At 39.3% G+C, this 11,291-nt stretch overlaps 1 protein-coding gene across 3 annotated transcripts; it reads right to left on the bottom strand.

Annotated features, from left to right (window-relative positions):
- Positions 1-613: 613 nt before the first annotated feature.
- LOC147316012 (uncharacterized) lies at positions 614-4,053 on the bottom strand. Of its 3 annotated transcripts, none has more exons than XM_086259125.1 (3): positions 3,727-4,053; positions 2,100-2,255; positions 614-1,674 (listed from the first exon to the last, which is right to left on the bottom strand). In XM_086259125.1, exons 2-3 carry the CDS (start codon positions 2,223-2,225, stop codon positions 1,441-1,443), a joined length of 360 nt encoding a protein of 119 aa, XP_086115251.1. In that variant the 5' UTR covers positions 2,226-2,255; positions 3,727-4,053; the 3' UTR covers positions 614-1,440. The 3 variants fall into 3 exon arrangements, with proteins under 3 accessions (XP_086115251.1, XP_086115249.1, XP_086115250.1); XM_086259123.1 differs by having other exon boundaries at positions 3,818-4,052; XM_086259124.1 differs by lacking the exon at positions 3,727-4,053 and adding an exon at positions 2,932-3,023.
- Positions 4,054-11,291: the final 7,238 nt, after the last annotated feature.

The raw sequence follows: 11,291 nt of genomic DNA, 5'->3' as shown, positions 1-11,291 counted from the left end.
GGTCAGACACACAATGACTTTGACAATCATTTGTGTTACTTGCAAAATACTGAAAGAAAGAAATAAAAGTGAAATGCGGATATTCGGCGTGTTTTATCAATGGAAAATAACTGAAGATAGTTGAAATATTTGAATTGGCTGTGGCTCAAATGGTAAAGTGGATTGTCTACCAACTACAAGGTCTCAATCTCTGGTTCCTCCTGTCCATGTGTCGAGGTACCCTTGGGGAAGATATAAATCCCTTCGATCCATCAGTGATTGTGTGAATGCAGAAAAAAGTGCACTGAAAAAAATAATCAGTGGGATAAACATAAAAAAATTATTGTAAGCGGTTGCACGAAATTAAGTTATGTTTGGTTAACCTTAGTTTTTTATGTTATACCTGCACACATTTTTCTGGTAACACGAACATGACTTTTTTATGTTGTTGTTATGTTTTTCATTCCGGTCAAATATTTATAGAAACCACTTGTTTATCAGACATGAACTTTTTGTGTTAATTGTATTGGACTACTATGTGTTATATTGACAAGATTATTTTATGGTAAGCTTATTTTATTTTATAACAAATTTCTAATATATAATATATAATCTAATATATAATTGAGTGTTCAATAAATAAAACTAAATTAAGGCTGATCTTACTGTATGTACTGTACACTTTCTCTCAATCAAAGAAATAAGCAAAACATTTTTGAACAATGACCTGTATTTTTGAAAATACTACACAGTTGTAAAAATGGACTTTCAATTCAGGCTTCCAAAATATACATGAGTCATATTTGTACAATGCATCTCTTGAAAAACATTCCACAACATTCCTCAAAGTTATCTGCTGGAACCTGAATTCAACATTGTGGGGCCTTGTGACATCGCACTTATGTAAAAAATAGTTTTTTAAATGTAAGAACCATAAGGTAAGGTAATATGGCAACAGGGGTGTAATTATTAAAATGACACAAAGAAGAGACTTAAAATAACATTATAACCCACAGGCACACAACCAAGAGACCTAAACTGATTAGTATTGGCTTGCTTCTATCACTAAACATCACAATCACTAATACTACACGATGCAATCTGTTTGTAGTGGTGCACCTTGGGAAAAAAATTGCAAATTGGTGAAATTGGTGCAAGGCGCCATTTCCATTGAGAAAAATGGACATTCAAAGTTTGAATTTAAAAACAAAACAAAACCATGGCTTGAAAAGTGAAAACTGCAGTAATAAAGGCCCCAAGTTGAAAAGTGCCAGAAAAATAAGTTTCACTATGTACTGCAACTTTACCAGTGCTGGCTTAAAAGAAAGGATGGTACATATTCGAAGAGGTAAACATGTTGTTCCCACATCATAACTGGAAAACTGTTCAATCGTACAGTCTGGTCCTGAGAACCTGGGCCTTCTTTGAAAGGCTGTTCCTTTTGAGCTCCATAACCAGTTTCTATAATACCTCGAAGGTATACTTTTCCAGTGGGTAGGTGAGGTTCAAAGTGTACATTAGTCCAAACAGCACTGCAGCTGCTAGGGTATAGTTATCCAAATCCTGCCAGACTCTCTGGCCTTCAAGGACTATCCCGATGTCCTCAGGGCTGCCATTGGCATCTCTTGACTTTATGATGTAAATTCCCATGGTTGTTTCCTTATTAGATCGTTGGATAATGGCTTCATCTGTGGCCTAGAAAATGCAGAATTCCAAAATTTAATTAAACAGAACACTGGTCAAAGAACATTATACCAAATCTTATTTTAATCTGTGTCACTATTCCAAAAAATGTTAACATTAACACATTAGGTGAACAAAAATGGATTCATTACAGCATGTGATTTGAGTCCTCAGAATGCTTAAAAAGGTAATGCATGAAGTGAAATCTCCATGCAAAGAAGCAGAATACTGTCAGAGCATAGAGAGGTGTTCAACTATGAACTCCACACATCGTTCTGATGCAGGTAAAAGAAAAAACAAAAACAAAAAACGCACCCATGGTAAATTGTGAAAATCCCAGGTGATTTTCAACATACTCCTGGCATAGAGTGACAAGCAGCATTTTGTTAAAATTATTATTTTCCCTAAAGTGTATACACAAATTATTTTTTTCTTACCTGGGCCGTGGGCTCCAGAATGTTCTGCAGTCTTCTTCCTATTTGTCCTCCTCGCCTTTTGAAGACCTTTATGAGTTTGTCAGATAGCACATCTATCTGCGAGAGTAATCTGGACTGCAGTGGCATGGTGGTAATGCGCTTAAACTCTGCATTTATCTAAAAAGACAAGTTGTCACATAAAAATGCTGTCAAAATCTCAAATCTCACAAGGTTACATCCACACAAAGTTGTTATTTTTTGTCATGTTACTATTTATTAGCTATGGGTCCCATGTTGCTGAGCAGTTCCATAGTTGCCCTTACTTCCATACCACCCAAAGCCTGTTTGCAATCACAGCAGTTGCCTCCTTCTGGCCATTTTGCAGTTCTGCCAAATGACCCAGAAACTACATCTATTATTGTCATATACACATCAAGGTCTTTCATTAATACTTAGTTAAATTAGTTAATTTGACCTTTCCAGAAAATTTACCTTACAGAATGTGAGATAACATATGCAAATCTTCCCCCCCCCAACAGAGCCCACCCCATGGCAAACTAGCTTATTTAACTGTTTAACTAAAACATTTTAGGTACAACCAGTTAACTAAATGGACACGAGTTTGTTAGTCTGTGTTCACTGAGAAAAAACAAGCGAATGTGACTGGGCACACACTGAAAAAAAGCTAATGCACATAATATTGTCCTGCAGCTTAAGCTAGCATTATCGTTAGTTAACTTAAGGAATGACTTGTTTTTTCCATTATGTTGCTCAACAGGAATTCATGAGAAAAACTTCCCCATATAATGGATGTTCTCTTCGTTTCCTCTCAAACATGTAGTTTTCAGTTTACCTCGACAAAGTAAAGCTCAGCACCAAACGTAAACGAAGCAACGACAAAAAATGGCGGACCGCCACAGTGAATTTTCCCTCGCAGAACACGCCCTGGGGTGGAGTTTCAACAGAAAACACAACTATTTTCTGTTATTTTGATATGACTGGTTTTAAAAGACTGAACATCCTTCTAAAACAAGTGAAAGGCGTGAGACTTAATTATGTTTAGACCAAAAATATAACTGATTCATGTTGGATATATTTACTGTATTTTTACTAATTTAACAACGTCATCATTGCATTAGTCGCTTTATGCTATAGCATTACGCTTACATTAACTTGAAGCTCAAGGTCGTCATTTTATTTAATTTCTTTTTCTGGGCTTACAAACAGGACACACAACATTTAGATAACCGTTACACTGAATCTTGGGTCTGTGTTGAGTCTTCCAGCTGCTGACTACAGAAGCTAGATTGACCTTTCAGCATGTTTATAGCGGCTGTGGCTATGTGCTGGTAATGTTACCGTGTGTGAGCAGTCACATTGGCAGCAGACATGTTTCAACAAACTAGTCATATCCCGGCCCTACATTAGCTTGTTTAATGGTTAAGACACTGCAGGTACCACCACTTACTACAGACACCGATGCAAGTTTGTAATAGTCTGTTAATTTAGACTGAAAGAATATACAAACAATATTAACTCACATTATATATGTTAATTACTAATTTGCTTATCGCATAATTTCGGTTACCATTAGCTAACTGGAGCCTAACATTGGCCTTTCATGGTTTTCGATAAACAGCCCACATACCTGTAAAATAACAACACCCCAGTAAAAGTCCACATATATAAAGGGTCTACACTCTTTCTCACTGGTGTGTTAGCTTTAAAATCCTATTTACCTTCAAGTGTAAAACTCCAGATGGTAGTAGATTTTCCAAAGCGAGAGACAAAAATGGCGGACAGTGCAGCCGATTTTTCCTTTCCAGGGGGCGGAGCTTGAGGATAAAACACGACTAACTTGTTTCTTTTCAACATGATTTGTTCTAAAAGAATGAATATTCTTAAAGAATATGTGAAAATTAAAAGACAAAAATATGTTTAGATGTGAAATTTAAATTAGTCATGCTGGATATATGAAGTAATTCTATGCAGATTCAACAACCACCCTATTGCATTTTTTTCAGTGTGGGAGCAGCATGGTAGTTACCACTGTTGCCTCACAGCAAGAGAGATCTCACCGGATGCCTTTCTGTGGAAGTTTGTGTGTTCTCCCCGTATCTGTGTGGGTTCTCTCTGCTTATTCTGGTTTCCTCCCACCCCCCAAAGACTTGCATGGGGTTAGGTTAACTGATGATGCTCAAATTAAGTGCAAATGTGAGTGTTATTGGTTGTTTGTCTCTATGTGTTAGCTGTGCAACATACTGTCAACCTGTCCTGGGTTGAACCCTGTCTCTATGTTTATGACTGCTGGTACAGGTTCCAACACCCCCCCCCCCCCAACCCTGAACTGGATAATGAAAAGAAAATTGATGGTTGCATGGTTGAACTATTTTAGTGTTTGCATTGATTTAAAAACAGACTGCAGCACAACCTGACAGATAGCTCAAAGTACTTGTAGTTGTATAAAGACATTTGGTAGGAGTTAGGCATATGTCTGTATTGCTTCATATAATTAAATTTGAGTTATTTTTGGAAAATAGCTCATTTATATGCATCCCCTAAATCTAAGTCCTTGAGCTCCACTCTTTTTCACAAAAACAACAACAGTCACCCCTGGGACTATAGATCACATCTGTTCAGAAAAACAACAGAGGCAAACATAGATGAGGAAAGACAGAAAGCGATAATGTGCAGCAATCTGCTAATAATTATGAACAAGCAAGGCTAGTTTCACAGTGCTACACCTATCTTTTGTCCTCCCATCCATTTAGCCTTATGTCAGCTGGGTTATCTCTTCTACCTCATCCATACTTCTCTTTATTCATGTCATCACTGTCTTACTCCCCGAAGTTACTTTTGTATTTGTCAGTTTTGTCCATCCATTCCATCACTTCAACCCTCTGCCTTATCGTTCTCAATGGTTCTGTATGGAAGCGGAGCATGTAAAGGATGGAGGTGAGTAAATTCTCTATTTAATGGTAATTGTGTGTGAAGATCACTTAGAGGACACCCAATCTGACTCCGCAGCTGTGAAATACAGTGACAAGCCTTGTACTATTCTGCTGCTTAAAATAAAGCAGTCTGTAAGCTATCATTTAAGTACAACTACGCATCAAAATATACTCCACATGTAAGGGCATAATTCCCCTGTAATTAAAAGGAACTGCAGTGTATTTTATTTGAAAGTGTAATATAATTATATTTACATTAAAATAAAGCTAGTACAATAACATAAGGAGGTAATTAAATTAAGAAAATTAAGTAAAAAGTAAATTAAGTAGTGTGTATATTCCTGGTAACTTAGTGGGAAAACAAATCAAACATGTATAGTGCTATGAAAGGAAAGCATAGTGCTTTGTGATCTGAAATTGTGCAATTGAAGACGCTTACATTATAAATTTATGACTAAAAACCTCTTCTTCCTGAGAGAGTGATATTATACCCCTCTCGTCAAACTGACAGGTCATTAATTATTCATGAGCTCCGGAAGTAGGAAGTAATTAAGTAATAAAAATATGATATTCATAAAAATATGATATTCATAAAAATATGATATTCATAAAAATATGATATTCATAAAAATATAATTGATTATTTAGAAAGTTTCTTATATATCAAAAAATAGCATTCTTTTATTTCTTTAAGCAATTAAATTTTTATTTTTATTTTTTTATGCTCAAAAAACGCCATCTGGTGGCGGGTCAGTGTGTGTGTGTGTGTGCGCGCGCCCGAGGCTGTGTGTCTGGGCGCGCGGGGGCGCGCCCGTGTCTCCGGACCGTGCTCTCTCGGGCTCCGTGCTCATGTGTTTAAAAATGTATTAAACCATATTAAAATTGTTTAGTTAAACTTGTGCTTTTGTAACGTTCAGTATGGCCACAAACACACGCTGCATGCCTTGGGGGAAAACTTTATTTCGATTTATATGCATTTGTAGATTTAGAATAAAACTCATACTCAGAAAAAACTCGCGATCCCCTAACCCTAACCCTCCTTAGAAACATAAGCAGGGAAAACTCCTTAAAAAACCCTCCGCGATTTCTCCAAAACCCTAGAATAACTTGTTAGCTACCCCTCTATTCCCAAAACCTTATATTCGATAACAGGGAAAATCCTGAAAAAATCCTTAGTCTTTTTTCTCAAATTCAGCGCCCCGCGGCTCCCTTCATGCTCAGCCAAACAAAGCCAAAACTCCTTTTAAAAATTTCTCCGCGATTTCTCCAAAACCCCTAGAATAACTTGTTAGCTACCCCTCTATTCCCAAAAACCTTATATTCGATAACAGGGAAAATCCTTATTCTTTTTTCCTTCAAAAACTTCCCTCTTACTAGCAAGCTCTAAAATTCAACACACACTCTAAGTTCTACCTCGCTCTTAATCTCCGATCCACAACTTCTTGCAGAGCACAATTTTTTCCTGCTTGTTCGCTCCCCGCTCTGCTCCCGAATGCGCTGCTTACCTCGTTTGAAAATTCCCCCCTTAGACCAACTCCGCCTCACTGCGCCCCGCTGCCAATCACATAACCCTTGCACCGCTCCCTTCGCACCCCGGTTAGCCAATCGGCTCCAGGTCTGATTTTACAATCTCCCGCTGAGGTTAAGACTATCGTCGAACCCCCAGATGACATCTGACTTCAGACGTATCAACAACTGGCGCCGCTCAGACTGCTTGCGAGTTCGCATAGGGAGCGGCCGATTTCAACAGCAACTACCTTCGCGTCAGAGCGTTCTCACTCCCGAGGCGTAACATGCCGACGTTTTGTCACGTCCCGCGGCGTTCCTGAGGAACGCGAAAGGAGACCTTCGGCGTTCTTATGGTACGCGGCGGGTTATGGCTGGAATCCAGTGCAATGACGCTCCCGCGGTAGTAGACGTTCCAGCCCTGTATTCCAGCCCTAAACCTAACCTTATCCCTAGCCCTGACCATAACCTTATTCCTGACCTTAACCAGGACTTTAATGATGTTAAATAGCGTGTTTCTAAGCGATTTGAAGAAAAAGAGCGAACATGTGTAGGTTCAGTCCAGACGGTTCTCATATTTCCTCTTTTTCCGAGGTCGTCATTTAGGAACGTGGTGGGTAGCCGAAAACGTAATATGGTGACGATTTGTCACCTAGCGTAAAATGTTACGCTTTGGGAGTGAGAACGGGTTGTTCGCGTGCCCTATGTGCATATCACTCGGTAAGTGTTAATCTTCCCCCTCTAACTACATTTTCGCATTTTCCTTTTTACCATTCTGTCAATCCTTTCATCTTCAAAAAAGCCATGCAAAATATGCTCTGTAACACTTGGAATACACTTTTTAAAACATATATAAGTTCGCCTCTAACACTCAGAGCTAAAAAGTGCGTTTGTACGCTAAACTATAGCAGCGATCATGGCCTCATCAGGTACCTCTTTTTTTTTCTCACTCTTGTTCATATAATGTTTATATTTTTTACTGTTTTTTCCCGTTTGTAAATACTCGATGTTATTTCTTTTCAGACTCTGAGATAAACCTGCTCAACTCCTCTTTTTTTGAGTCTCTCGATCGAATTGGTAGGTTTGGTTCATTCTTGTTCCCCTTCTTAACAGCTAATTGTACAAGAAAAACAAAACATTTACCCTCTTTTTTCATTTTTATCAAACTTTCTAGATATCTCTGACTTGGACACCTTTATTGGTACGAGTTCCCCGAATTCTTCACCACCAGTGCTTGTGCGATCCACAGGAAAGAATATTCGTCTCTCCACACGGGACAGACAGCATTTGCTCTCTACGCTAGATCGCCCTGCTTCATCTGGCCCCAGTTCCATTCCCGCCGGAGCTTGTTCTCTCCCGCAACCCTCTGGGAAAAACTTGCGCCTGTCCGCCGGGGACAGGCAAGATTTGCTCTCCGAGCTCACTCCCGATGCTCCAGCCAATCGGAGCCCCAGAAACGCTTCTTATTCTCCGCCATCAGACACACGAAATGCACCGCGCCTGCCTTTGAGACCCAATCACGGTCAGTCTCTCTAGGTTCTCGCTTTTTTCTCATTTCTTTTTTAAAATAAAAACTAACCCTTTTCTATTTAACTTTACTAACTGTTTGTATCTTACCCTCAAATTCTCAGGGCGTCTCAGAAGGAGGAGTAGCAGGACCCGCAGGATCGCAAGGACAACGAGGACAACGCGAACACGCACCCGAAGGCAGCTGGCTTCAATCGCTCTTCGCGCGGTATCTCTGTTCGCTGAATTAGTTCAGCTCATCTTATAAAAACTTTGTTTTTGATTTTTTTTTTCATTTTGCTTTTCAAACATACTCTCTTTTGTGGTTTTTTGTTCTTTTAATATATTCCTGTTAAACAATAATAATAAAATAAATGGATAACCAGGAACAAGATATTACAGACCCGTTTCTTGCTTTAGAAACAGCGTTAGCTAGGTTAAATGAAAATATACACCATTCTCAGATTACATATTCACAAAACAGTGAGCAACCTGAGGTGATCAATAATAATGATCCTTTAGAATTGCTTAATTTAGCTCTTGCCCGATTAGCACCCAATGAAAGTGCCTTTCAAAATAATTCTTTGAGTTTGGGATTGGATCATGATGAGATCCAAACAGAGTCAGACGCGGTTCATTCACAAATGAGTCTGACACAAAACATCTCCTCTTCTGATCCGTTTTTAGCAATTAATAGAGCTTTAGAAGCTTTGGCCCAAATACAAAATGAGGTTCAAATACCGCCAGAGTTATTGAGTCAAATAAACAGGCTAAATCAAAATCGTTTCATTGATTCTCAAAGCCAGCATTCGCTAGTCTTTTCCCCAGAAAATGCGTGTCCCAACGAACCGCTCAGCCGCAGCCCCCCGATACAGCTGTCAACCACTTTCAATGACTCTAATCCTCATCAATCACTCAGCTCTCCCGCAGACATTGTCTCTGCGAACGAGCCACTTAACCCAGTAAACCATGATCACTCCTTTCAACAAGGGGGTAATCCAGACCAGAGTTGCGCCAGTAATTCAGCACAACCCTCTATAGTTGTTAGAAATAAATTTAATAACGTTGAAATTAGAGAAATTTTGAATTTTCCTCCTCCAAACGATATACCCGACTATGCGCATTATTATCAAGGCGTAATGTCTAGTGCACGTGAAATATCAAACAGGGTTTTCTCTCACGCACGTCCAGGTGATTATATCCAGTTAGAATTGATAGGCCAGCAGTTACAAAATAATGTTTCAGTGATTTTACGTGATAATCATGATTTATCTGAATTTGAAAATTTATTCTTGAGAGCGGTACAGTCAAACTGGTCAGTAATGTGTGATGGCTCGTTGGAGGTTGTAGCTCAGATTGTTACACCCCCAAATGGCAGTGGGAAAAGATTGCTTAAACACATACTCGACAGCGAAATTGTGAAAAAGAAAAGACGTTTTTTATACGTGGTCCATAACCCCTCGAATAAGTTGTGTTTTGCTACAAGTGTTGCCCACCTTCTGCAACCCGATTTTAATGACTATCAAGCACAAACATTAGCTAGAGAAATTCAACAAAAAGCTGGTCTAAATGATCAAACGCCTGTTGGGTTTAATCAAATAATTACATTTGAAAGGTTACTAGGATGTAAAATTATAGTATTTTACCGTAACGAGCATGATCGCACCCTTTGTAAATTTCAGACTAGTACAGTGAATAGCGCAAAAGCCTTGTGTTTATTTTTATTTGACAATCATTACTACGCTATCAAAAATCTTAAAGGATTTTTGGGCACAGCGTATTTGTGTACTCATTGTTACATAGGTTTTAACCATGTGTTATCCCATTTCTGCCCTGCTCGTTGCTCAGTCTGTATGCAGCCTGACTGCAACGATCATTTCCTCTCCCCTATTGTATGTACCGATTGTAATCGCACCTGTAGATCTCGTTATTGTTTTGAGAGCCATAAAAAACTCGTTGAGAGGCGTGAAAGGTCTGCCAGCAACTGTGACCTCTACAGGAAATGTATCAAGTGCTCAAGGCTATATTACTTAGCAGCACATGAAAAACCTCACAAATGCCAAAAGAGAAAATGCCAAATCTGTCGTCAGGAAATCTCTAGTGATCATCAAACACATCAGTGCTATATGCAGGTTTTACAACGCGAAACAAAACATAATAACAAGTTGATTTTTTATGATTTTGAAACTTTTGTTAACGAACACGGTGAGCACAGCCCTTTTCTGGTGTGTACAAAAACATCAGATGGTAAATCTTGGAGCTCTCAGGGCGAGCATTGCGTTGAAAACTTTCTTGCTCATTTTAGACGCCCCCTCTTCAAGGGCTCAATCTTTATCGCTCATAATGCAAAGGGTTTCGATGCGTACATTATCCTTCGCGGGTTAGTTAGGCGAGGATTAAAACCAAACTTGATAATGCAAGGTTCCAAAGTGATCAGCTTTACAGACCCAGACTTTAATCAACGTTATATAGACTCGTCATGCTTCCTACCTATGCCATTGTCAGCTATCCCGAAAGCGATGGGATTTTCAGATAGTGTTAAAGGTTTTTTTCCTCATTCTTTCAGCTCCAAACAAAACCTAACTTATGTTGGACCGTACCCTCCCCCTTCCGCATTTAGTCTCGAGCGCATGACATCAAAAATTAGACAGGAATTTTACAAATGGTATGATTCAGTCAGCTCTGGCCCCTTCAATTTCATGAAACAGGCACTGTTATACTGTAAAAATGATGTTGAAATTCTAGCTCGGGGTTGCACATTGTTTAGAAACGGGTTTATTGAAGAGACAGGAGTAGATCCTTTCAGTCGCAACACGCTTGCAAGCGCTTGTCTTAAAACGTATTTGACAAACTTCATGCCTGCCAATTCTCTGGCCCTGCCCTGTCCTTTAAATTACCATAATCAGGTAAAATCATTTTCCTCATCCTCAATTCAATGGCTCGAATATCTCTCGTGTACGCAAGGTGTTTTTATCACCTTACTTCCATGGGTGTGTTAAGTGTTTTTCCAATCAGTCCGATGTTAACCCCCTGCTAGGTTCCTCTTTTGCAGAGTTAAACAGCGCCACTCAAGACAGGCTCGCTAGATTGAGAGCTGAGCATAATGTCTCTCTTGTTATAATCTGGGAGCATGAGTGGACCGAGTTAAAACGTAGTGATGAGAGTGTAATCAGCTTTCTCAAACGTTATGATCCACCAGAGCCTTTGATCCCCCGCCATGCTCTCTGTGGAGGCCGTACAAGCCCAGCAC

Source organism: Aulonocara sp. 'chitande type north' Nkhata Bay, linkage group LG13 (assembly GCF_057382095.1).
Source record: "Aulonocara sp. 'chitande type north' Nkhata Bay isolate Kocher_YH1m ecotype deep benthic linkage group LG13, A_spYH_male_GT1.1, whole genome shotgun sequence".
NCBI classification, from domain to species: Eukaryota; Metazoa; Chordata; class Actinopteri; order Cichliformes; family Cichlidae; genus Aulonocara; species Aulonocara sp. 'chitande type north' Nkhata Bay.
This window is presented reverse-complemented; position numbering and strand designations above follow the sequence as displayed.

What these genes read in the sequence shown, in the direction of transcription:
- LOC147316012 (XM_086259125.1), bottom strand. Translation starts at nt 2,225, where the DNA reads ATGCCACTGCAGTCCAGATTACTCTCGCAGATAGATGTGCTATCTGAC. An exon ending in TTCTGGAGCCCACGGCCCAG is followed by an intron (nt 1,675 to 2,099) that starts GTAAGAAAAAAA and finishes TGCATTTTCTAG; the next exon opens with GCCACAGATGAAGCCATTAT.